Here is a 27140-nt window from a genome sequence, read left to right as displayed (position 1 = left end):
CCCCCCCGCATGTAGCCTCACCTTGGCCAGCCTGGCCCTCTTGATGAGGTCGTTCAGCTTGCGCAGGGCAGCGTTTCGCGGCAGACTCTGGATGTCTCTGAACAGGTCCTGCTCCTCGGCCTCAAAGAGCTTCCGGTTGTCTGGGATGAGAAGGGGGCGGGACCAGAAGGAGCCGATGTAGACCCGGATCACCTCCGGGGTGTTCACGATCTTCCCCAGGGACCACATGAGGGCCCCGTACACCCGCATCAGCTGCTGCGTCTCAATCTGGTCCGCCTTGTTCAGCACCACCCGCATCTTGTCCTCGTGGTTCTTGAGGGCCTTGATGACTTCTGAGAACTCATCAGAGATGTCCAGCTTGTGGGCGTCGAAGAGCAGGATGATGCGATCGACCCGCTCGGCGAACCACTCGAGGACTGCCGCAAAGTCGTACCCTGCGACACAGCAGAGTCAGGGGGCGGGGCCTTTGGGGCGGAGGCAGCTGGTGCAGTAAAAATAACATGGACTCGGGAGGCAGATCTGGATTCAAATCTGGATCCTCCACATTTTCACAATTTGGCCTTCAGCCAGTTACCAAATGTCTGAGTCAGTGTTTTTCCATCTATAAATGGGCATACTAGTAGTATGTAGTTCATAGAATTTTAAGGACTAAAGATGCTCAGAGCCCAGCACCTAGCAGCTGCTCAGTAGATGCTAGTTATTATCATTAACATCCTTATCCCCATAAAACACAGCCACCATCCAGCTCCCCTATCCTTGCTTACTGTATTTAGGAGCCAGGGGCCCTGCTGGAAAAGAAACTCTGGGCATGTATTTTGAATAAAGACCCAGAAATTCTTAACAAGGTCCTATGGTTCAGACCATGCCCATCACTGGTCTGGAAGAAATCTGAGGCTCTTGGCACACAGCTTCTTCTCATGCTGCTCATAAGCTCGCTTCATTCCTTATTCATCAGCTGCAGCCCCCAAATTCCCAACTCTTAAAACCACAAGGGGTTTCTTCCCTAGCGTGGGACAGACCTCTGGCTGTCACACGTTGGTTATCTGGCACTGAGCTGCTTCAGGTCAGGCTGGTTCCAGGAACCCCACAGCACCTGCTCTGCTCAACCCCAAGTAGCAGTGGATCTGGGAGGGCCTGGAGGGGGAGGTCATGCCAGCAGTCTGCACATTCAGCCTCATATTCACTGACCCTTAACAGCTGGAAGCAGCTTCACCTCTCTGTGCCTCAGTCTCCTCTTCCATGAAACAGGACAATACATGGGGAAGTGAGGCTCAGAGAGGGAAAGTGACTTGCTCGAGGGCGCACAGCCCAGACACAGCAGCACTGGGATGAGGGTGGAGGTATTAGGCCTTCTGCTGCTCCCCAGTGCCACACCTCTGGCAGGGAGGTAGGAGCCCTTCCTTAGGCTCTGGTGGGATGGACGACCCCGGATCTCAACATCACAGGCTTTCAGGGGCATAGACCCTGGGGCCCCAAAGCTCATTGCCCCCACTGAGTGGGAGACCCAGCCATCGGGAAAAAGCCGGCAGTTCCTGCCCTGCCTCACAGAGGAAGATCAGAGACCAGGGCAGGTGATTAGGCAGCTGCTTTGCAACTGAGTCAGATGCAAGCAGCTCTGCTCGCCTGGAACGGCGGTCCTCAACTTAAGCGCGCAGCGGAAACCCCCAGAGGGCCTGTTAAAACCCAGATGGCTGGGCCTACCTCAGAGCTTCTGGTTCAGTTCATATCATGACCTCATTTCCCCTTCACACCACCCTCTGAGGCAGGCAGAGTCCCACTTCCCAGAAGAGAATCCTGAGGTTCAGCGATGAGGGGAGAGCCAAACTGCCGGCATGTTGGGGGGTCAGGGTTGGACCCCGCCACGGGGCCCTGGGCGCCCTGCACAGGCCGTGCTGGCAGCGGTCCTGCACCTGTGCCCCTACCCGCCCCGCCTCCCGCTCCCCTCCCTTCCCAGGGCTGGCTCCAGGCTATTTTTAGTCTCCCTCAGCACAGCCAGGTGGAGGGCAGCTCTCACCTTCTGAAGGCAGTCCGTCAGAGCCGTGGGCAGGAGGCGGGGCAGAGGGCTCAGAAAATCAGGGCAAACTCACTCCCGGGCCCCATCCGCCCCAACCGGGAAAACAGGTCACGGCCTGGCTGCTTTGGCGCCTGGAACCTGCAGGCTTGCCCTCAGTTGTAGCTGGGGAGGGCAGGGGGCTCAGAGGCCTCTGGCATTCTGCTGAGACCTGTTTCCAAATCTAGCCGGACAAGGTTTTGGCTGTGGTGGTGCAGACCATGGGGAGGGCAGCTGCGATGCGCCCGCCCTCCCTCCTTCCCTCCCTCCTTCCCTCCCTCCTTCCCTCCCTTCAGAGCCGTGGGCAGGAGGCGGGGCAGAGGGCTCAGAAAATCAGGGCAAACTCACTCCCGGGCCCCATCCGCCCCAACCGGGAAAACAGGTCACGGCCTGGCTGCTTTGGCGCCTGGAACCTGCAGGCTTGCCCTCAGTTGTAGCTGGGGAGGGCAGGGGGCTCAGAGGCCTCTGGCATTCTGCTGAGACCTGTTTCCAAATCTAGCCGGACAAGGTTTTGGCTGTGGTGGTGCAGACCATGGGGAGGGCAGCTGCGATGCGCCCGCCCTCCCTCCTTCCCTCCCTCCTTCCCTCCCTCCTTCCCTCCCTCCTTCCCTCCCTCCCTCCCGTAAAGCAGATTTCAGCCCTCACTGCTCAGCACACCGGCTCACTGCTCACAGGCAGCTGGTGGCAGGACCTCACAGCCGGCCGTGCAGCCACAGCAGCTAGCCCTGGGCACTTAATGACAGGGCTCAAAGCAAGTGGGTGAGATGCGCCCAGGACCAAGCAGAGTGAGGGCCAGGACCAGAACACAGGTCTTCCTGCCCTAAGCCCAGCATTCCAGCCAGCCCTCCACGGGCTGGGGAAAGCGAAGGGGCCAGAGAATCTGCAGAGAAGAGGCTTCTGGCCCCTGAGCTCTCACCAACCCCAGATGGCAGCAGCCATGCAAGAGGAGCCTCAGCTGCAAAAGCTTGGACGGGGGTGGGGCAGATCCCAGCAAGCTGACCAGCCCCCGCTTGGGGTGGGGCAGGAGAGTGACAGCAGCAGGTCAGTGCTGCCGGAATAGGCCTGCCCGTGTCCGTTCCTGTCCTCACGGCTGGCTCAGGTGCCCCTCAGGCAGGCCCTTGCCTCTCTGCTCACCCAGGACTTTATCCTCCCCCCACCGCACAGGGAGCTGGGCGGGGCAGGGGCTGCTCATCCTTCCCAGCTTCCTCTGTGCCCAGCACGGTGCCCCCCACACAGTAGGTGCTCTATCAGCATTTGCTGAACAGACCTGAAATGTGAGCCCTGTTCTGCCTTTTGCATCCCAGGGACAGTGAACAGGTCATCTCTGGGCCTCAGTTTTCTGGTCTCTGAATTGGAACCCACCAGACCCTGCCAGAGGGCGGCTGTGAGGATCCAATCAAAGAGGATGCAGGTGAGACTGCTTGCCTGTGACCCTGGCTGTTCCTATGGCTCTGCCCCTTTATAAAGAGCTCCTTCCAGGCACCAGTTTCCATGACTTGGGTGTGCTCTGAAGGGGTCACCCGAGGAGCACTGGCCCGGGCAAGCCCACCTCTAGTTTCTGCTCAGCTGTTAATTTGCTGTGTGTCCTTGGGCAAGTAGCCTCCCATCTCTGGTCCTTGGTCTCTTGGCCTGTTAATCCACAGAGTTGGACTGGAAGATCTCTGAGTTTCCTTTCTCAGTTCACAATTCCCTGCTTCTAAGACTGAGGGTATGAGGGTGGGGAGTACAGCAGGATGGATGGAGATTAGAAACAAGGAAGCTCTTGCAGGACAAGGGGAAGGAAGGCTGAGGACTGCTGTCTTTAATGCCCTGGGCTGCCTATGTGAAGCCTGCTCCTTCCTGAGAACAGGCAGATGGCTTCTGCGAACCTTTCTAGGATTTCAGAAGCACAGAGGCCTCCTAGTCACCCTCCCACTTTTGCAAATTTTGCATGCTCTGGCAAGGCTGGCTATCCAATTACCAACTGGGTAATGGTGGAAGCTTTCTCCCCAGGTGTGGCTGTGAGGAAATGAGAATCAAGCAATGACTCTGTGGGCTTCCTCTGAAGCTCAGCCTCCCTGATCCTGGCTATTCAGAGCCTAGCAGGCTCCAGGCCGGGTATTTAATTATTTCTGTAGACTGGGCTTATGCGTATCCAAGAATGGGAGCATCTGAAAGGCACAGACGGGACCTATTAAGGAAAAGGGAACGGGTTGGCTCTCCCATTTATTCTCTGTGTGGCCTTAGGCAAGTCTGAACCTCAGTTTTTTCAGCTGAAAATGGGAATAAAAACGACTGACTGATGAGGGGTCAATGGTAGAACCATGGCAACACGATAGCGGAGGGAGGGCCCAGACTCAGTCTGGAGTCTCTGACCTGACGTCAGGGTGATAGGCCCCCTTTCCCTCGCTGGTCCTGGGAACGGCTCTGAGCCCCAAAATAGGAGCTCTTGAGCACCTGCAGCAGCCCAAGGGCTCATAAGATATGGACTAGTGGGTGGTGGGAGATTCAGGCTCCAGGAGACAGATGGCGAAGCTGGCTGTCCTGGAATTGCGGGTAGCAAGTCTGCTGCCTCTGGAAGATCTGGTGCGCAGGCACCTGGAGCAGAGACTGGGCAGCCTGCAGGGCGCTAGGGCTCTCCCCACTGACCCCAGGCTCCAGTGGAATGGAAGGAAAGCACTTCTAAGTAATGCCAGGCAAGAGGATATCAATGAGACAAACACAATAAGTGCGGCAACTCCTTAGTCATCAACCAGCTTCCTTCACAGCCTGAAAGGCAGTGCAGGGGCTTCCCTGGTGGCGCAGTGGTTAGGAATCCACCCGCCAATGCAGGGGACAAGGGTTCAAGCCCTGGTCTGGGAAGATCCCACATGCCGCGGAGCAACTAAGCCCATGCGCCACAACTACTGAGCCTGTGCTCTAGAGCCCGCAAGCCACAACTACTGAGCCCGCATGCCACAACTACTGCAGCCTGTGCACCTAGAGCCCATGCTCTGCAACAAGAGAACCCAGCGCACTGCAACGAAGAGTAGCCCCCGCTCACTGCAACTAGAGAAAGCCCGCATGCAGCAACGAAGACCCAACACAGCCAAAAAAAAAACCCAAAGCTTATTAAAACAAAGAAAGGCAGTGCAAGGGTGCTGACAAGGCAGCACATTTCTTTGTATTTTCAGCCACACGATCTCATTTGATCCTCACAATGCTCCATGTGCCTGGAGGTAAACAGGCACACACAGGGAAGGGAGAGGGAACAGAGAGGTTAAGGGGCTCACCCAAGCGCACACAGCCAGGTGGTGGCAAACTCGGGCCTAGGACCCAGCTCCTTACTTCCATCTGCATTCCCTTCTCGGCTCAGAGCCCTGCAAGGCTGTAGCTCAGGGGGCTGAGCCCTCCAACCAGGCACTTACTTGTGGTGGGTACTTAAAAGGTCCCATCCTGCCCCCCAAAAGCTTTCAAGATATAAAGATATTTTAGCAAAAGAGAAATTAGAAGGCATCAATTTGCAAAATGTGGGAAGAGTTCAGATGACAAAGGCCACACTACTTGCCTCCCAGAAGTAACCTTGAAAAGCAGCCCAACAGACTCATCCCAGGTCTCCCAGATGGCCACAAGTTGTCAGCGCACCCTTTTAAAGGGAGTCGGGACTCTGCTGCTCTGTCCCCGCGTGTGATGCCCCCAGAGCCGTGTATGTACAGCATGTGGTCTGGGGCCCCAGAGGCCCCTAAGTGAGGATGCCGGGGACGGGAGGCTGTGAGGACCAGCCCAGACCCTCCGGGCCCCCCATGGGAAAGTTGTACTTGAGAGTTTGCCCTCATTCCTCTTCTTTGAGTTCTTCCTGGGCAGGCAGGCCGTGATAACGTGCTGAAAAGCCACCGGACGGGGAAGCAGGAGACTAGAATTCCCATCCCAGTTTTGTGACCTGGGCAAGTGTTTTCCTGCTCTGGCCCTCCTGAGTTCACCAGCACAGGAGTGATGTGTGCAACGCGCCATGGGGTTGCTTTTCTCGGGTGGGGCCTGTGGGGATTTCTAGCTGAGAAACAGACAGGAAATGTGGTTGCCAAGTGTGAGGACACTCAGGCTTCCGGAGCCCTCCCACCTCTGCCGCATCCTTGCTTCTTCCCAGTAATGAGTCCTGGGCTGCATCCTGTCACTTCCAGGAACTGCCTCCCTGCCCCTCTCCCGCCCACTCCAATGCATCTACATCCAGAGATAAGTGTGGGCCTGGGACTTCCCGGGCTCAGGTTCCTGGACGTCCCTTGCTTCTGCTCTGCCCCCAAGACACACACAGCCCCCCAGGTCCAGGCAGAGGGGCCACACTTCGTCCAGCTGTGGCCTGGGGCCTGATTGCTCCTTCCCGTGAAGCCTGAGGCCCGGGGAGCCCCCCTGGGAGCAGCTGGCTTTCCAGAATGTGGCACATCAGGCCTCGGCCCAGAGGTGGTTCTGGGTGGATTTGATAACGATGCCCTGGCATCAGGCTCAGTGAGCGGAACGTGGGCTGGATTTCAGGCTTAATACACCCCTCAGTCGGGTGCCCTCCTGCAGGGCTGTCCATGGACTGTCCACGGGGCCCTGCCCGGCCGTGGGCTGGAGGAAAGCAAGAAGCACCAAATCTGCGCTGCGGCCAAACCCAGAGCTCTGAGAGCCCCGGGCGAGAAGCCACGCGAAGTGCATTTGGTTCTGTGCACACACTTGTGTGCATGTGTGGGGAGCGGGGTGTGGAGGGAGGTGTGATGTGTGTAGATGGGGGGGGTGCATATGTGTATAGGTATAAACTGAACTACTGAGTTCTATGGCTGATTGTGAAAGATGAGGAGGGGGTCTTCATACTGGAAACTTTTCTCATTTGGGGTGCCCCTGATATCTGAGGGTGTCTGATCCCTGCCCCCCACCCAACTTTCCTGGTCTCTGTGGAGTGCTGGGGTCAGCACTGCCCCAGGCGGATGATGCAGGACTGGCGGCCCAGCTCTCAGCTCTTGTTTTTATCACAGGCTACTTTTGCCAGCAACTGCATTTAGAGTCTAGAATCAGGAGGGCAGAGAACAAACTGGTCTGCCTAGATACACACAGGGCTATCACTTCTCCCAGAGGTGGGGTGAGACCTGGTGGTAGTCGGTATGGGGTGGGAGGCAATAGGAAGGGTGGGCAAGAAGAACAAGCCCCCAATTTGCTGTAGAGCAGCCACTGAGGTCCAAAGATAAAGTCAGGAGAAAAGGTAGAGGGATAGGAAAGGAATGGAATGGAACAGAAGCTGAGGAAGGCAGGACTCCCTAGGAGCAGGGCTACCACATACAGCTGCATAGGCTGTGCACTGCACAACTGCAAGGAAGGCCATTCATGTAGATTACCCTGGGGTTGTTTAACAGGGTGACCCTGGATGACAGACAAAGAGGAAAGAAGGGAGCTCACTGTGATCCAGACCCAGAGCTGATGTCTGTGTTTCCATTACCATCTGTGGACCTCACGAGGTCATGTGATGGGTATCATTACCCCTTGTTATGCACGGGGACATTAAGGCTCAGGGGAAAAATGTGACCTGGAGACCCACAGGTTCTAAAACCCAATGCTCTAAACTCCCAGTCCAGTGCCCTTGGAATCCCCGAAGGCTGGAATCCTCTCTGGACCCACCTGTCAGGCTGCACTAGCCTTGTGTAGCCACCCACCCCCTGGGTAGTTCAGGCGGAGAATTTTGGCTGCTCTCCAAGCCTTCCTCGAGGAGATACAGGCTGTTTGTGTGAAACAGTAAATCCCCTTTAGGCCTAAACTCAGGATGAACTTGGAGGAAGACTTACGGCATGAGAGTAGAGACTGGTCAGGAGAGAGGGAGTATCTAGGGAAACAAATAGAAACAAGACAGAGAGCCACCCACGCTGCACCCTCCCCCCCGACCATGGGGCCCTGGACAGGGTGCCAGGGTGCTTACAAAGGGCAGGTGGGCCAGAAGGAGATGCTCTTCCCCAAAGAGCCGTGGGTTCTATGTGCCCCTCGCCCTGGCACCACCCCATGCACCTCACCCCAGGCACGTGCAGGAGGAAGCAGACAGGCACCTGAGGTCAGTTCAGGGCAGAGTCCTGGCTGCTGCTGAGAGCTCTTGCCAGTCCAAAGCCTTCCCTTCCCGGAAGCTGCCCTCTGAGTGTCGATCTGGCTCTTGCCCAGCTCCCAGCTCCAGGACTGGGGTGGCTGTGGCTTCATCAGCTTTTCTTCCCAGCAATACGGCATGCGGCACAGAAAGGGTTGGGGGCTACCTGGGGCACACAGCATGGTGTGGCAGGAGAGGCTGGGGGAGGGGAGCTGGGAGCTGTAGTTTCAAGATTTTTACAGTATCCATCTAGTATTTTAGAGCTAGGAAAAAAACAGTGATGATGATGATGATGATCTATAGCACCTCATGTTTACCGGGGACTTGCTATGTGCCAGGTAGGAGGCTTTTTACCTGTATTATTTCTTTTAATCCTCAAACAACCCTAGAAGGTAGATAGAGTTATGTCCCCTACTCTACAGATGAGCCAGCTGAAGGAAAGAAACCTGCCAGGTCACCCTGCCAGGAAGTGTCAGAGGCAGGCTCAGACCACGCTGGTGGTCTGGCTCCTGAGTTCCACCTCCCGACCCGCATGCCGGCAACCTCCCTCAGTGAACAATTACCCACATCTGTCTGGAATGAGCAGTTTTCAAGGGCTTTCACATACCCAGCTCCCGACTCTCACGCCCCAGAGCACACTGTCATCCTCACGCTGTTGGCTGGAGTCCTCTGCAGACACTTGTCTCCCCTGCAGAGCTGCAAGCTCCTGGGGCAGGGACATCAGGAACTTCAGAAGCAAGCCAGTGTCTGGCCCATGAAGAAACCCAATGAGGTGCATAATGCAGACACTGATGTCTCCATTTCACAGATGAGAAGACCAAGGCCAGCTGTCTGCTGAGCTGCAGTGGACCCAAACCCATCTGCTGACCCTTGCCTAGGATGACCCCACACAGCACACGAGGCAGCAGTGCTCATCAAGAGACAGCAAGGCCCCGGGAGCCTCTCTCCTGGCATGGAAGCCAGAGAACGTACCAGAAAGAACACAGCACAGAGCCAGAGCCAACCCTACCAGCTGCCTCACTTACCCCGGCTGATCCTCTGCTTCTCCCCGGAGAGGATGCCCGGCGTGTCGATGACGCTGATGCTCTCCAGCACGGGGTTGGGCAGCTGAGCGCACACGAACCTGCAGGGGTGGGAGGAGACCTGTGGTGAGCCGCCGTCCTGTCCTTGCCTCTCAGGCACCCTCGTTTCAGCCCCACGCCAACCTCCGCTGCCCCGGGCAGAGGTTCTGAAGCCCGGCCGCCTTCCAGTGCAGACTCCCAGCCCCAAGCTAGACTCAGCCCCAGTAGCGGGCCCAGGATATGTACTTCGAGGAAGCTGCTGGGGTGGTCCTAAGGCAGCTGTGGGCCTACGTTTGTGAGCCCCTGCTGTCGGGGACACCAGGATGTCCAGCCCTCGATCCCTGCCCCCCATGAGCACAGTCTGGTGGAAGAGCAGAGGCATGCATAAAGACAACCACGATATGTGTGCCATGGGAGCAGCGCCCCCAAGGGAGGTCAAGTGAAGGGCTCGGGAGATCCAAGGTGGAAGGAAGCCTTCCTGGAGGAGGCGGCACTGCAGCTGGCCTTGAAGAGTGGGGCACACCACCCAGGAACATTTATCTGGGCTTCTAAAAGGCTGTGCAAATACCAAACATTGCTAGTAGGATAGCAGTCAAGCCTTATTCAAGGAAATAGTCCCAGTATCACATCCCGAAGTCTCCAAATACAAATTGGTAAACCTAAGCTAGATCCTTCTGACTTCAAGCCTTCTCTCTTAAATGCCATTTTTGGTGGAAGCCAGCAAGGTGTCTGACCATCACAGGTACAGTTCACGGTCCCGTAGTCTCCAAGAACAGACAGGGAAGGGAGCCTCTGCTACCCAGTGAGGTGGCTGCAGAGATGCAGGTTAGCGGAGGAGGCTAGGGATGCACGGGAAAGAGGGTCCAGGAAGCTTCTCAGAGGACGCAGAACCTGAACTGAGACCTCAGAAGATGGCCAGCATTTGCCAGGTGGACAGGGGTGTGGGCAGGAAGCCAGTGTACATGCGTGTGTGTGTGTAGCTACATGAAGATACAGACATGCACAGAGGGGAGATTGGAATTATTGGAATTATGCTGCCACAAGCAAAATGCCTGGAATAACCAGAAGCTGGAGGAAGCAAGGAAAGATCCTCCTCTACAGGCTTTGGAGGGAGCATGGCCCTGCCAACACCTTGATTTTGAACTTCTGGCATCCAAACTATGAGTCAGTAGTTATTTTTTAATTTTTTTTGCGATACGCAGGCCTCTCACTGTTGTGGCCTCTCCCGTTGCGGAGCACAGGCTCCGGACGCGCAGGCTCAGCGACCATGGCTCACGGGCCCAGCCGCTCCACGGCATGTGGGATCTTCCCGGACCGGGCCCCGAACCCGTGTCCCCTGCATCGGCAGGCGGACTCTCAACCACTGCGCCACCAGGGAAGCCCAAGTCAGTAGTTATTTTAATGCCACTCTGTTCGCGGTAATTTATTCTGGCAGCCCTAGGAAACTAATAGAAGCAGGTGTAAATGCAGCCCAGAAATGAGGGGCGGGGAGAGAAAGAGGGGGGGGGAGAGAAAAAGAGGGGGTGAGGGAGTGTGTGTGTGTGTGTGTGTGTGTGTGTGTGTGTGTGTGTGTGTTTGTACGTGCAGGCACCATTCCAGGAGAGCGCTCATCACTGGGCGAGAACCAGAAGGCTGGAGCCCCTAGAGATGTGGCCAAGACAGGGAGGCAGGGCCCGGATCACAAGGGCCTTGAAGGCCACATTAAGAGACGTGGACTTTATACTGAGGGCGGTAAAAATCCATTGGAACATTTTAAGCACTAGAGTGACACAGTCTGATATGATGGTTGTCAGCATGTCCAGTTCAGTTCAACAAATATTTATGAAGCATGTGCTGTGTTTCTGGCACTGCGCTAGATAGCAGGGGCAGAAAAGTCCATGGCACAGCCCTCGCCCTACCGAAGCCCATGGCTTTCATTGTGCCTGGGGCCCAGCCACATTCTGGTCCTTAGGTTCTAAGGCACACCCCAGTATTCCTCAATACATTCCACGTTTTGCTGAAGCCACCTTGAGCGGGGCTGCTGTCACTTGGTGACCAGAAGGTCGTGTACATGGGGCTGGTGTTTGAGGTATCACCCAGGCTGGGTGCAATGGAATGAGAAGGGCAGGGGCCTGAGGATGACACCAGGTCATAGGAGCCAGAGACCAAGGGGACCAGGGTCTGCTAGGGAGGCAGGAGGAGGGCCAAGGAGCTGAGAGGGGCTGGTGGTTGAGAGAAACCAATACCCAAGAGAGATGGGGTAAGGTGAGGACGGAAAGTGCTCACCGCTTGTCACTGAGAGGTCGCAGATCACCTTCACATGGGCAGCTGTGACGGGGTGAAGCCATGTTCCACAGGTTGGGGGACAGGGAGAAGTGAGGAGGTGAAGCCCTGAAACTTGGCTGCGACAGGAAAGCGAGGGGGTAAGGGCTAGTAGGGCCTGCTGCAGGGCTTGCAAGAGGAGATAGATAGTTCCAGGCGGGGAAGGAGCCACGGGAGAGGGGGAGCTGTCAGAAAGAGTAACTGACAGAGCCGTCCCTGGGCAGATGGCCGGATGCACGGGTCGGGGGCAGGGGCGCAGACCTGAGGGGAAAAGAGAGGACTCAGCTCTCTGCAGCCTGAGTGGACGGCAGGGGCGGGGTGGGCGGGATGGGACTGATGCAAATGAACTCCCTTTACGGACAGTTTAAAACAAACCAACTACAGGGAATCCATGGATACGGGCTTCCATCTTCTCTAGAATAGGAAGCAAGGTCATCTGCCGAGAGAGGAGCCTGAGGTCTCTGGAGAAGGCTTGGAACACCCACAGAGAAGGGGAGGGGAGATGTCAAGGGCCGCGAAATGGGATCACGGGGCAGCAGGCGTCCGGGGTGTAGCCTCCCTGTGTACGTGCAGTTGCAGTGAGGCTGGTGGCACATGGAGGGCCCCCTCCCACCCCACCGCCGCCCCAATCCTGTTATCCCTCCAATGGGTGTGCCTGACAGATCCCCGGCCAACAGTTAATCTACACATCTGTCACCCAGCTGTGGCACACTCCTGTAGAGAAGCACGAACCTTATGGTGCCGTCTACGTATGCAGTGCTATCTATGTATGTTGTAGTGTTCCTGCATTAAGCCACATTCTTTCAGTCCTCTGTGTGTATGTGTTTGTGTGTATATATATATTTTTTCAGTTTTCTCTGCCTGGAATGTCCTTTTTTTTTTTTTTTTTTTTTTAACCCTCTCAGTGTGATTTCACTCATGATTGAACATCTGGTTCAAATGCCAACTTTTCCGCAAAGTCCTCTTGCCTTGGAGGAGGACATTACTATTATCCTATTTTACAGATGAGAAAAGTGAGACACAGACCAGTCAGGTAACCTGTCTAAGATCGTGGTGCTATTTGCTAGGATTTGAACCCAAGTCGGTCTGAAGCCAAAGCCTATAGTCTTTACCTTTACTCTAAATGCCTTCAGTTAGAGAAAGTAGTTTAAAAAATTTTAAATGCGATACAGATGCAAAATTGTGGTGTGGATCGACATAACAAGCGTGATCAGGGGATCAGCCTGCATTCTAGAATAGTGGGAAGGCCTGGGTCAGCTTGCCAAGCAGTCTCTAGAGCTTCCTCCACTCAAATTGGCCCAATGGCCCTGGTGTCTGCAGGCTGACTTGTCCCAGGGGAGGTGACTTGTCCAAGGTCACAGAGTGAGTTTAGTAGGAGGGTCAGTGCTCAAAGCCAGGGCTTCTACCTTACGTCCAGGGTTCCTGCCACCAAGTAAAAACAATATCTAGGAACAGAGAGGAACCTTCCTTTGCCTCCTGTCAGTTGGATGCAAAGCCCTTCCGTAGTTTAGGCAAAAGCTGGGAACTACACAGAGTAGCCCTCTCTGCTTTTACTGGAGGGAGGTACACATTAGAGAAATGTGATTTAACTAGTTGAACCCTTCCCCCAACTTGATCGGGAGAAATCAGCTCAGTGTTTGCAGCTCCTGCATCCCTAATCAATGGTGGTTTCATTCCCAGCAAGAAGGGGACAATCAAGAGAGATTCCAGGTCTGGAAAAGGTACAGAGTTTCCCAAGACCCTGCCCTGCCCTTTCACCTCTCATACTCCAAGAAAAGAGAGCTCCCAAGGCCTGTGTGTGTTCCCTCTGCACTCACCTGTTCAAGAAGGCATTGCCAAAGGCGTTCAGTTTCCTGAAAGGTTTCTTAGGATCCACCACCAGGGCATTCCCGGGGATAATGCCCTCCATCTCTCCCTGCATCACCGCAATGAAGGAGTCCGTGGTCGGCTCGGGCCCAATCCTCATGCCTGGGAAATCCTGTTCCAGCAGGTACCTGGCAGAAGGGAACACAGTCATGATGCAGGGATTCTATTCACAGATCAACACCGCATGCCTACCACAAGGCAGACGGTGTGAGTCATGGCAGAGGGGCAGATCCAGAGCAAGGAGATTTCACAGCAGGGAGAGATTTTCACCGACGGGGAACCCAAAGACCTTTGGGAGGAGGTGGGATTTCAGTTGCACTTAAAATAACAAATCTGTCCTTCTCAGTCCTTATCTTTTTCCCTCCATGAAACATTGCCGGGGGTGTGGGGCAGGGGGCACGGGGAAGAGCAAGGTTTGGGCTCAGAAATAAAGCATGGCTGGCTTGAAACTGATTCCCACACAGAATATTGCAGACTTCACAGCTGTAGGGAGTCTGCCAAAGTCCCTGCACACAGGCTTGGTTAGAATTAGATCACCCATAGGCTCTGCCGGCCATCCATAGGTCCTTATTTATTTATCAGCTTAGTCGGTCATTTAATGTAAAAATAACTCATACATAATACAAACTGTGTGACAGGAACACTATGACAAGTGCACGTCCATCCCGCCCTAGACTTTTGGTCCCACCCTCTAGCACAGGTACCAGGCTGTGGCCCCAGCGGACAGGCACCTCTCTTTGCCTCAGGCCTGGGCAGTGAGAGCCCAAGGCCACTGCCCTTCTCCACAGCTCCCTTTAGAACACATGGTGAGCCACGGAATGAAGGGAACAGGCTGGAAAGACAACCAGGCCCTTTGGAAGGAGCTCAGAACAGCTTTGAGCCCAAACAGCTTAAGGCTGGACTGCGGGTGAAGGAGTCCAGAACTGCCCTGGGTTGGGACTGGCCAGAGAAGAGTCCCAGGGGCCATGATGAACAAAAGCTAAGGGGTGTGTTGCCCAAAAAACACAGACCCTTGGGTGAGCCCTCACCGTGTGCCAAGACCCTCCCCCCCTAAACCTTGCGGGCCAATGTTCACGCTCAGAGGGAAAAGTCAAGGAGCCCTCAGGAGAAGAGATGGCAAGTCAGAGGCTGCTGGCTGGGGAGAGAGCCTGAGACCTCCAGGACCAGCGGTCCTCAGCTGGCTGCCCATGGAGCAACCGTGGAGCTCCAGCTGCCGGTGCCGGGGCCCAGCCCAGAGGTTGTGACCCGCCGGCTCAGGGCAGGGTCCTGGCGACCGGTCCTTTTTAGGAGCTCCCCAGTTGATTCTGATGTGCAGCCGGGGTTGACAACCTGCTCTAGACCCTGTCGTTATGCTGATAACACAACTGACACTCAGTAGCATGTCCATGCCATACATCGCACTCATCACTTTGAGAACGTATCTCTTTCTGGCTTCACCGCACCCCTATAGGCAGGTACATTAGGGCTCTGCATATCCGCGGGTTCCACATCGGAGGATACAACCAACAACCGCGGAGGACCCGTGGTTGAATCCAAGAATGTGGAACCCTCGGATCCGGAGGGCCGTCTGTACTGTGCCATTTTACATAAGGGACTTGAGCATCTGCGTGGGAGGTGGGGTCCTCGAACCAAGGTCCCGCGGAAACTACCAAGGGACGGCTGTACTGAGGACACCCAGGCTTTGAAGGGTTTCCTCAGTACAGCCGTCCTATTAGCTCACTATTAATTCTTTAACGTGATGGAGCTGGAATCCAAACCCTTATCAATCTAACACCAAATCCTTTGCTCTTCAACTGTCTTCTACCCCGAGGAAATGCTCTCTGCCCACCCTGTGCCACCCCAAGGTGGGTCGGCTCTGCCCAGCGAGTGGCAGCCAGGGGCACTGGCTGGGGTTTCTTCCGGCTCATCGACATCCCTTTGTGTCCTGAGCTGTTAGTTTACTCCGTGCTTCCAGGGCAGTTCAAGTCGGGTTGCCACGGGCTCCCTCCCCAAGCATCTGGCGGGGGAGCTGCTGTGGAGGGGCAGCTGCCCAGGGCCACCCCGCCTGCACCGGGGGGTTTAGGTTGCCTTGGGAAGCCCCCCATCTCCCTCCAGGATCCCAGCCCCACATTCTGGGTGTGAAGACAGGATTTCCTCCCATCAGAGGGCCATTGTGAAAGCTGGATTGTGATGAGGATAAATCACCACAGCTGCGCCTGGACGACACCTCATGCTTTTCTCAGACGCTACTTCTTCAGGGTTTCGGGCGAGAGACAGGGACCCTCAGGGCCTGGGGCCAGCAGACCTGGCTTCTCTAACCTTCAGAAGGTTCTCGACCTCTGCAAACCTCAACACTTTCCTCTGTAACATGGGAGATCACTGCTGTGATTCACTAAGCACCTGTGATGTGCCAGGTACATCTAGACTTCTTTCCATGAACCGTCTCGTTTCATGTCACGTTTCTGCTGATGTGAGCATTGTGACCCTTATCGTCAAATGGGCCTCATGGGTAAACCCACCTCATTGGGTGTTCTGAGAGTTAAATAAGTTACAGACCTTAAGCACATAAACCAGTACCTAGAACCTAGATCATCATCCCATTTTACAGAAAGGAAGATAAAGGTTAAACTATTTGCTGCAGGTTATGCAGTCAGTAAATAGCAGAGCTAGGATTTGAATCTAACACTCACGCTCCTAACCACTACATTCACTGTCTCCCTTCCTGCCTGACGTATCTCCTTGACCAGGAAATGCCAAAGGGCTGAGCACCCCCTTGGGACTAGAAGGAGGAGTGGGACAAGAAGGCCACAGAAGAATCTGGTTTGGCAGGAGGCCGGCCAGGGCCAGGCCTTGGGGGAAAGGTTAGGCTTCAGGGCCCACAAACCCAGGAACTACTCATCTCCATAAACATCTGCCCTTGGGCTTCACACTTCGGCCTCAGTGGGTGGGACGTGGCAGCAAAAGCTGTTGCTATCAGGTGACCCAAGCAGGCGCCAGGCCCACTGGATCTAAAAGGATATTCTTGGGACTTGAAGCAGTTTCATGAGAATCAACACCGCGATCTGGAAACCCCATCCATGCTTGCCCATGTGCAGGGAGCACCTGTCCCAGTGGGCGCTTGGGTGAGAAGCCCCAAGCAGGGGGTGTGGCATGGGCGAATTCTGAGGCAGAAGGAGGGTGGTGGATATCATCAAAGGCTTCAGAGACAGCTGAAATAGACAGGGGTGGAAGCAAACAGTCTGAGGCACCCTTGAAAATGCCCAGCCTGAACAGGGCCAAGCAGCAGCGGGAAAGTACCTTCCTGACCCAGGTGTCTCAGATTTCATCCCTGAGACGCACTGTGCTGGCAGGCAAGGGGTGATGCGCCCCAGCATAGCGGGGGCCGCTTCCTGGGATGTCCTGGAGCTGCAGCCTCAGGCGGCCCAGCCAGGGCCTGGTGGCTGGAACTGCTGTCCTGCCTCCTCGGCTAAACCCACATGACCCCAGATTTGCCGACCACACATGAGTCTGGAGAAATACAGAGTCCAGTGAAGCCAAGAGCAAGTCCAGGGATGCAGTCAGGCCAAGCAGAGAACCCAGGGCTGGGTAAATTCTCAGGGACATTTGGGTATGGCCTGCAGCCCCAAGTGCCCCCTTAACAAAGCCACCACTGTGTCCAGAAAGGAAAACCTATTGAGGAATATCATGGCTGCTTCTCTATGGGGAGTGATACAGATGGCCCTGTTGCCAGGCAAAAACATTCTCAAGGCAGTGTAAAAAAAGAAAAGTTAATTCAAGCCTGGGTGAGAGCAGCTGAGATGGGGAAGCAAGAGAATAAAGAGGGGCTGATAGGCTGAGCACCTGCTGTAAGGCAGGTGCTGTTCTGCGACCTTTCCCTGAATTATTCCACTTAATCGGTCCTAGAAGCACTGTGGGGTGGCTGAATTATTTCAGTTTTGCAGGTGAACAAGTCGAGTTGGAGGCTACCCGAGTTCAGGGCCAAATAAAAATATTTAGAGGCCCAAAGAGCTGAAAAGTTTTGGGTCCCCCTTCCTTGCTATCCAATGTAAAGTAAATACTAAACCGTAAAATGGGTATAGGGAAGTCCAGCGCAATTCAGATTTTACCCATGAGGCCTACTTTTGTTCCTATTTTTCTTAAGCAAACTCTCTCCTAACATTTCCCTCATCTTTTGGTGTCCTGCTTGGCTGGCAATCTAAGCATGTGGCTTGCATTACTGGTGACCTAAGCACCCAGGGTAAGGCGTAGAGCCAAGAATCTTAACCCAGTCTCCAGGGTACCCATCTCTGCAATAGCGGGACCAAACCTCCCCTCTGCTGGGGCAGCATCCAGGGCGAGGAACAGAGGGCCCAGGGCCACAGGAAGTGCCACCAGAGGCCTTGGGCTGGCTGGGCCCTCTGCCTTGGCTCAGTTAGGGAATGCGCCTTGGTAGGTGTCTGCTTCATCACAGATATGACCTTGGACAAGTCCCTCAAGAGCCCACTGCCTCAGTTTCCCCATTTTATAAAGCGGGGCTAATCCTGGGTTTCTAATTACCTCAGAGGGTTAGAGTGAAGGATTTGAGATGACATACATGAGTTTGGGAAAAGCAAAGGCTACACCAGACATGCGCCCACATTGGCAGAGACAATAATTAGAGAAAACAAACGTCTCATCACTGCCTGTAAGAACTCAGCGCATTTCTACCTGGACTCCCAATCCAGGGCCCTCGCCGCCTCTGTGAAAATCCACATAGCTCTTAATTTGCATATCTTCAGGTAGACGCAGAAGACGCGTATCACTTTCTGCCTGTGTTACAGGTACTCGTGTTATATATCTGTATCTTGGTTTGTTTTGTTTCTGTTTTTGTTTTTGGCCGCACCATGTGGTGTGTGGGATCTTAGTTCCCTGATCAGCGATCGAACCCGTGCCCCCTGCGGTGGAAGCGAGGAGTCCTAACCACTGGACCACCAGGGAATTCCCGTATATATCTGTATCTTTGATCTCTCTAAGCCTTACTTCAGCTTTAAAATGGGGTCAAGGCAATAATGCTTGTCCTGGCAGCCTCTCGGGGTTCCGGGGATACCGTAAGTCACTCCACGGACACAAAGTGAGGTAGGAGATGGGGGACTCAATGGCTGAGTTGAGGTGTGAGTCAGCTCTGTGCTCCACGGAGCAGTCACCACTGCCCCTGGGGTGCAGCAGCCTCCACCAGGGATCAAAGTGACCCCAGCACAAAGGAGACCAGTGGCGAGACTGTCAAGCCTCCCACTAGCCTTGCCTTGTCTGCCCACCCCTGCGACAGGCTGGCCTGAGTGACCCTATGAGGTGTCACTATTCGCATGTTAGAGACAAGGACACTGAGGTTCAGAAAGGTTAGACCTTCCAAACATGGTCTCTTGGCTGGGAACTGGTGGAGCCTGGGTTCTGCCGAGCCGCCCGTGTTCTTTCCGTGGCTGCGTTCTGCTGTCAGTGGGAGTTGGATGGAGCCCTTCCCCAGAGGTCCTTCTCCCAATGGCCTCCACACCTGATTCTCAAGGCAGATCTTAAGCCGGACCTCAGGCAGGTGGACCCAGTGCCTCTGCCCTAGGCCCTCTGCTCCCTTGAGTAACACCCAAGCCTTGTAAGAGGCAGGTGGATTTCCACCTAGTCCCACTCAAGGACCAGCAGATCAGAGCCCTGGCAGGAAAAGGACATCCATGGACCTCGGAGTGGGGACAGGAGTGAGGACTTGCAGGGGCTGTGGCTGGCAGGATGGGCCTGGCAGAGGTCAGTGGGCCTACCTGGAATGGAAGGATGGCCCCTTCTCTAGCCCTTCAGCTTTCCAGAGAATTGTCTTTCCTGGGTGGTGATGCTGGGCAGCAGAGATGCCAGGGAGATGATGGGAGAGGGTACAACCACAGGCAAATGCTGCGTCACCTTGGGGGGAGGATGCAGAGAGCCCCCTGAAAAAGTGGGGGAGGTCGAAAGGGCTGGCTGAGCAGCCCCCACCACTGGCCCACCCCACCACGTGCTCATTCATAGTTTAGAGTCCGGGTCACGCTATAGAGGAGCCACAGGTGATCCTCAAGACCAGCTCCGACCTCCCTGTGGACAGCCAGGCAGCTTAGCTCCAGCAGCCCTGGGCCCCATACCCAGTGCCCCCGGCCCTCTACTCCAGTGCCGCCGCAGCCCAGCGAGGCCTCCCTGCGGCCCCTGAGATGCTGGGGACACTGGGCCTTCCAGTCCCTGGGGCAGCCAGTTATTCACCTCCATGACCAGGGGCCCAAACGGTGAGAGAGAGGAGGGACTTGAGGCTTCAGGCCAGAAGGAGGAAGAGTGAAGGGAGAAAAACAGCAGAGGAGGGAGGGAAGGCTGTCAGGCCAGAAGGACACAGAGCTACTGTACTTGGAAGAGGCAGCCTGTGTTGAAGGAAGCATCCACCAGGCCAATTTATTGTTTATTACCCTGGGTTGCCGGGCCTTAGGCCAGGGAAGTTATTTCAGGCAGAGGTCATAGCACATTAATTAGTTGTTAGAAGAATGTCCTTTTCTGTATGTTCTTCCTGAGACAAGAAATAGACCCTGAGGCAAGTACATATAACTGAAAGTGGATGGACACGCAGGTGGCAAAAGGCCAAGAGCTGGGGAATGAAGAGGCAAGTCTGCTTCCGAGGGAACGGTCCCTCACAGGTTCAGGCCGGAACACAGACCTGAACTGCTGTGTTCAAGGCAAGAAGCAGGGATGGGAGAGGGCGTAGCTGCGAAGGCAGGCTGTACTCTGCACCCAGGCGCATTTAGCTACCCCAAGGGGAACTTTCTTTGCTTTGGGGGAGGGGTGTTGTACCAGCCTACCCTCTTGGGAAGCAACTCAAAAATATGACTCTTAATCCCAAGATTAAAAAGTAAGAAAATGTTAAAACAAAACAAAACAAAACAAAAAAACAACCCCAGAACTCTGTACAACCTTTGGCCTAGCGATTTCACTTCTGGGAATCTCTGAGAAAACAGTCTAATATGTGGAAAAATATTATGCACAGAGATATTCAGAGTGATTCTACAACAGCAAAAAATAAAATTAGAAAGAACTTCAAACATTCAAAAGAAGTAGATTGGTTAAATGAATAACTGCATATACATGCAGTGAAATATCATGTGGCTCTTAAAAATAATGCTTACAAAGATTTTTTTAATTTACCCGGGAAATGCTCATGCTATGAGTGAAATAAATCCACATACAAAATTACATTATGGCATGATCTCAACTGTGTTATAAAATAGCTAAAAATACTGGTGGATATATATATATATATATATATATATATATATTTTTTTTTTTTTTTTTTTTTTTTTTTTTTGCGGTACGCGGGCCCCTCACTGTTGCGGCCTCTCCCGTTGCGGAGCACGGGCTCCGGATGCGCAGGCCCAGCGGCCATGGCTGACGGGCCCAGCCGCTCCGCAGCATGTGGGATCCTCCCGGACCGGGGCACGAACCCGCATCCCCTGCATCAGCAGGCGGACTCTCAACCACTGCGCCACCAGGGAAGCCCTACATATATAATATTTAAAATGGTTTCCCGAGTCGTGGGATGATGGGGCACTTTTTTCTTCTTCCTCAAATTTATTCTTGTTTGCATTTTCCAATTTTAAAAAATAGCTGTTCGGTGGATTTAATGAGAAGAAAGGAAAATATGTAATTTGGTTTTGGAGGGCTTCCCTGTGCCGCAGCCCCTCCTCCCCTGCTGGTAATCTCTCCCTCAAAGGGAGACAGCCTTGGATGCACGAGCTAAATTCAGTTACTGACATGAGTGGGGAGGGAGAACTCTTGTACTTGGAGGATAAGAGAGAGGAGGGATCTGCCTCTCCTGGCCTTCCTGTCTCCTTCAGATAAGGAGTAATCTATGGCAACTTGGCTCTGCCACTTTCTTAGACCCAGTTAACAGCGAGCATGACTCAGGCAAAGCCAGGACAGTGTCTCAGACAAGAGGCACATCTGCTGCTCCAGGATCCTGCCCTCAGGGACGCTAGCTTCTCCCCATCTCCCCTCGCATTCTGCAAACCTCTACTGGGAGCTCCTGTAGCTGAGACCCCAGGCAAGGCCCCAGGGAGCTAAGGCACAGTAGTAAGTGCTGGGCTACAGGAAGGAGAAGCTCTAAATAACGTACTAAGAATTATAACCAAGGTGTGTCCAGAGGGCTGCAGAAGGCTGTGCAAGGGCAGGAGCCACCTGTAAAAGGCCTGTGCTTCCCATGGGGCATAAACCGGGCCGGGTGGAGGATGCGTGTTACAAAGGAAACCGTGAACAGAACCCAGGTAGCTCTGAAGTGCCTTTGGCAGCAATGGGTGTTTAACAAAATAAGGGAGATGGATTAGATCAGGGATTCTTGCCCTAAGGGCCAAGGCAGCCCTTGAACCCCCCAAATTATATGTAAATTTGGGATGTATGTGCATTTTTCTAAAGATGGGTCCACATATTTCATCAGATTTTCAAAGGAGGTACTGACCTTTTGAAAAGTTAAGAAGCAAAGAATTAGATTCATCATTAAGGGCCCTTGTAGTTCTAACAATATAAGATATCCAAAAGCCAACATTCCCCCTGGGTACCCAACTTCAGAAATCACTCAGCCTCTCAAAGCTGCTGAGTCCAAGGCTGTCCACCCCACAAGGAAAAACTCATCTGGTGTTCCATTCATACATGACATGTTAGTATGCTACATGCCCTGCTTCCAAAAGGCTTGTGTTAAAAGCTTTGAGCTGGAGAAAATTTGAATCTAGAAAATCAGGAACCAGACTGTGAACTTTTCTGCTTTCCTCGCCAAACAAAGCACAGTGTTTTGCATGTTGCAGGTGCTTGGTCAATGAATGGAAACAAGAGCACCCCTGCTTTGACACCTTCCACAGGAGATGAGCACCATTGACTCTGGGGGCGGTGGACACAGAACACATCACCACTCTGTATGAGCCTGACTCTCAACACAGAGGGCCATGAGCACCCTCAACAGCTTGCAGGACTGTGAATGAGGCCAAGGAAGATGGCCTGGCCTTGAAGGCTGTGCGGACTGAGGACTGGAGAGAAGCCTGTCTTCTAAAGATAGGAAAGGTCCTATCACTCTGGTGGACAATATATGGACCTCTCTGAACGCAGGGTGGACAAGCTGACTTCCTGGGGATCCCTCCAGCCCAGGGATTCTGTAATTCAAGGGGATGGATGACTCACCCTCAGAGTTACAGGCATTTAGCCAACCATCTCCTCCCATGCATCCAGGACCTGCATCCCAGGTCAGCCTCCCACCCTGTTATACGGCTTTGAACAATGTATTTAACCTCTCTATGCTTCAGTTACCTCACCTGCCAAGTCAAGGGGCTGAATGAGACCATGGCCAATATCCCTTCCACCTCCAGAAGACTTTAATATGATTACTGAGCCATTAAGATCAACGGAAAAGAAAAAAGCATTCTGCTTCTGGACACTGCTTGTCGCCAGTCTCCAAAAGATTATCTGTAGGAGCTCTGCTCAGTGAAGGAAACAAATAAAAGAAGGACAAGTGGAACTACCAGACAGAGGGCCACAGGCTCCCAAGCCCACCTCCTCAGCTGTAACTGTAAAGACCTCATATGAGTGGCTGAAGCCTTTAGAAGGCAAGGGAAGTGGTCCTGCCCATCAAGGGTATGTCCCTACAAGGAGAGGGGGTAAGACAACCCCACCAGCCTAAGGTACTCTTGCGACCAGGAGCTTTCTCACTTGGGCTTCCTGGGTTTCAGTTTTACCATCCATAAAATGGGAAGAATAGGGATGGCTCTGAATTTTAACACTTCAAACTGACCACCAAAGCCAAGGGCTAAGTGCAATGGAGAGGCACTAGGTAGGATAGAGCAGGGGACCATCCAATGCAATTGTGGGGTAAGCTTTGGATACCCGCACATAAGGATTTCTTCAGAGCCTTCTAATGAAGACTTCCCACTTGTCTCCACGCAGGAGGGGACATCGGGAGTGAGCGCAGGGCCTAAGCGCTGGGCGGCTGGGTGGGCTGCGGGGGCCCTGGCCGGCTCACCTGATGAAGGTGGTCTTCCCGGTGGAGTACTGGCCCACCAGCAGGACCATGGGCTTGTTGTCGAAATCAGCATCCTCCAGGGCGGGGGAGTGAAACTCGTGGAAGCGGTAGTGCTCTTCCAGGGGCAGCAGCTTGGTCCTGTAGAGTTTCTTGAGACCCTCGCTCACCGTCTGGAAGACCTCGGGGTCCTTCCTGCGGCGGTCATCGGAACGCAGCCAGCTGAACATCGCGGCCACCGCTCGCCCTCTCGAGCCCGGTGCGCAGTCCCAGCAGGAGGGCGCGGAGTCCGGCGAACCCCGTTCCTTGGGGAAGGCGTCCTGCAGGGCGGGTCCGCCGGGCTCCCAGCTGCGCCGCCGCCTCACCGGAGCGCGGGGCTCAGCCACACCATGGCCGGGGCGCAGGGCTCGGGGCTCCCTGGGGCGACTGCGCGGGGCCGCGAACGCGCTCTTCCCCTGCTCCTGGGACCAAGCCCAGGCCCGGCTTCATCCAGCAACCAAGGCCGAAGGGAGATAAAATATCTGGGCTGGGCGGGAGGGCTGCGATCTTGGGGAAAAAGTCAAACCTGCAATTAAAATGTCAGATGCCGGGGTCCCCGGTCTCCCCCAGCTCTCTCCCGCTTTGGCTCGGGTGCAGTTTAGGGATGCTTTGGCTCTGCGCCCGCCCGCCTGGGAGGCTCAGGGGCGGAGGGGGCGCTCCCCAGCCAGCGGACAGATCAGCATCTGCAGCCGCAGCCCGCAGCCCGAGGCGCCTGTTTTAATGCCAGCCGTGCAGGAAGCCGGCTCGCGGAGGAAGTCCCCGAGTACTGGCAAGGCTGGCGTGGCCCTGCGGCCCCGGCGGGGAGAAGCTGAGCAGGGCGCCGCCATGTTTATGGGCAGTCGCCCCACCAGGGACCCGCGACCGCTTACTGCCTGGAAAGGGAGGGATGCTGAGCCCGGTGGGAACGGTCTGGTATTTCATTCCCGGCCACTGGAGGTTTGATTTGGGAACAGCGCCCTCTCAGGGACAGCTGCGAAGACAGAGGTGACCTGCTTCACGTTCTCCCTTCTCTTAGATAGAGTCTTTTCCTTTAGTTGCTGAGTTCAATTCCTTAGGATGACAGGTTCTCTCTTACTTGGGAATATCTTTCTTGGGGCATGGAAAGGAGAGCCCAATATCAGCCTGCCCCGAATGACCAAAACTGTCAGTACCCAAACTTTCTGCTAGGTCTAGGAAGAAGTCAAAACCCTTTTCATTCATTCATTCATTCATTTGTTCATCCCGTCCAGTAAAACCAAACAAAACAAGCAGAACCTCCACAAGTATTGAACCGGTATTATGGCACAGTTTTGGTGACTGTGGTTACAAACTTGATCACCAAGATGAGCACATATAGTCCCTCCCTTCCAGGAGCTCCAGCCCAGGCCGGCCTCAAAGAGGAGATAGGAGCAGAGGGCCCTGGGTGCACAGCGGGAGGAGGCATCCTTTTTGCCTGGATAATATGAGCAAGATGTCACCGAAAGCATGACTGTGAGCTGGATCTTCAATGACGAATCTACAGAGAAGAAGGAGGACATTCCAAGCTGAGTAAAGGGCACTTGCAAAGGCTGGGGAACATGGAAAAACTTGGTGTGGTGAAGGCAGAGAAAACAGTTTGCTACCTAGAGTACTGGGTTCAGGAGGGTGGAAGGGAGTGACTGAGGCCAGGCACAGAAGGCTTTGCAGAAACAGGAATCATGGAGGAGATAAGGAACCAATAATAATGTTACTGCAAATAACTGTTAACATTGACTGAGCACTCACCACGTGCAGGGGCCTGGGCTAAGTTCCCAGCGAGTATTGTTTCATTTAACCTTCGCAGCAGCTCTATGAGGCAGATCATGTGTCCAGTGTCATGCCAAGGAGAAGTGGATGACAGCTGGCCAGGTGTAGGCAAAAAGGGGTGTATTTGTCTATAGGGAATTTAAACACAACAATAAAACCAACTCAAACTCAATCTGCTTTATATTCTCACCATTCTCATCAGCATCAGTGACAAAATACTCTCTCCTGCCAAGGCAGATGGCTCCCATATACTCCCCTCCACAGACGAGGAAACAGAGTAGGCTAATGGGCCAGGTGGGACTGCTAATGCTGGTAGCAGTGCAGGGGAGGGGCTGGAACAGCAGAAGAGGCTGGAGGCCAAGAGACTGATTAGGAAACTTCAAAAATGTAGGAGTTGGGGTAATCGGGCTGGGAAAAAGTCATATTCAAGAGATTATTTTCTTTTTCAATGACATAGAATTGACAGATCTTGGTAAGCAATAGTAAGGGTAAGATGGAGTCTAGGATAATTCTGAATTTTCTACTGTAGGGGACAAGATGGTTGGAGACACTGTTCCACCAATTAGCGGAGTTGGGAAGAGAGCAGACTTAGCATTTAAAGTCTGAAACACGTGGTCGAGGTGCCCATGGGAACTCCAAGGGGAGGAGCGTGGTGAGCTGCAGGGTTTCAAGTGGGGATTGTCAGAGGTGGGTGCTGGCTCCGATCTCCTTGGCTACAGCTCAAATCTCCTGACTCCCTACTTGAACCCCAGAGCTGATCACCTCTTTCTGAGCTCTCTGCACCCCTGGTTGAGAAACCACTCAGATTAATATTTCACCCTTGGTGTTAAGTTAGCACTGGCTTATGAGCATAAGAGGCAACTTTCAAAATATTTAACAACTCACATGGCATGGGGATGAAGCAATCAGAACAGACGTCTGTCTTCTCAGTGAAGCAGGGCCTAAGGCCCTTTTTTGTAGAGATACAAAAGACAGTGAAGGATATTACAATAATAAAAGCCACAAAAGAGCATCCAGAATGTATAATTAATGCCTGTATATTAATAAGAAAAAAACTCCAATAGAAAAAAATTAGCAAAAGACACAAAAATTCCTTTCATAAAAGAGGCTACAAGCATGTCCTAAAAATATAAGAAAAGATGTTAAACTTCATTAGTAGTGTCTGGAAGTTGGGAAGGTCTGGGTCTGTTGAGGGGGAGAGGTCAGGATCACCAGGGTGCTGGTGGGGAAGTCAGGGGTTCCTTTGTGGAAATATTTCAATATTTTAGTAATTAGTACAGCCATGCTATTGTGTACAACTAAATGTCAGCCCTGAATATCTAACTTACTGAGTGCATGTTGACACATCTAACTCTAGCTCTCAGTCGTGAAGAGTTGGGAAATCTATCTTTTAAATAAAGGAACCAAGTAATGATGCAGCACGTCTATATACTAACAATAACGAGTTACAAGAGAGAATTTTTAAAAAAATAAATCATTTACAAAAAATGGAAACATAGGGATAAATCTGACAAAAGATGTACAGACCTTTAGATGAAAAGTAATACAATTTAACGGAAAGACATTAAAGAAGTTCTAAATAAGTGGGAGAGACATACCATGTTCAGTTATGGAAAGATTTCATGTCACAAAGATGTGAATTCTTTATAGAGTAATTGCCAGATTCAATAATAGAATTTAAATTAAAATCTGAACGGGGTTTTCCATGGAAATTAACATGGTGATTCTAAAATGTACGTAGAACAATAAATAGTCCAAGAGTAGCTAAGGTATCCCAGAAGAAGAAAGAAAAAGAGAGGAAGGCACAGGAGGATTAGAAGGAGGAGGGGGGCTTCCCTGGTGGCGCAGTGGTTGGGAGTCCGCCTGCCGATGCAGGGCACACGGGTTCGTGCCCCGGTCCGGGAAGATCCCACAGGCCGCGGAGCGGCTGGGCCCGTGAGCCGTGGCCGCTGAGCCTGCGCGTCCGGAGCCTGTGCTCCGCAACGGGAGAGGCCACGACAGTGAGAGGCCCGCGTAACA

At 53.6% G+C, this 27140-nt stretch overlaps 2 protein-coding genes across 2 annotated transcripts in view; one reads left to right on the top strand and one right to left on the bottom strand.

The window, feature by feature from the left end:
- EHD3 (EH domain containing 3) overlaps nucleotides 1-24188 on the bottom strand; it is a 28803-nt gene extending 4615 nt beyond the window's left edge. Inside the window, exons 1-4 of the mRNA XM_007470882.1 lie at nucleotides 23322-24188; nucleotides 13285-13461; nucleotides 9131-9228; nucleotides 22-434 (exon numbers count right to left, since the gene is read on the bottom strand). Coding sequence (XP_007470944.1) covers nucleotides 22-434; nucleotides 9131-9228; nucleotides 13285-13461; nucleotides 23322-23548 — 915 coding nt within the window. The 5' untranslated portion in view covers nucleotides 23549-24188. The remainder of the gene's footprint in view (nucleotides 1-21; nucleotides 435-9130; nucleotides 9229-13284; nucleotides 13462-23321) is intronic.
- CAPN14 (calpain 14) overlaps nucleotides 23895-27140 on the top strand; it is a 33166-nt gene continuing 29920 nt past the window's right edge. The window contains 1 exon segment of the mRNA XM_007472027.1: nucleotides 23895-24269. Within this exon segment, the coding sequence (XP_007472089.1) occupies nucleotides 23895-24269 (375 nt within the window).

This window comes from Lipotes vexillifer, unplaced genomic scaffold (assembly GCF_000442215.2).
Source record: "Lipotes vexillifer unplaced genomic scaffold, Lipotes_vexillifer_v1.1 scaffold717, whole genome shotgun sequence".
Lineage (NCBI taxonomy): Eukaryota > Metazoa > Chordata > Mammalia > Artiodactyla > Lipotidae > Lipotes > Lipotes vexillifer.
Note: the sequence above shows the minus strand (reverse complement) of the source record. Positions and strands in the feature narration are given on the sequence as shown.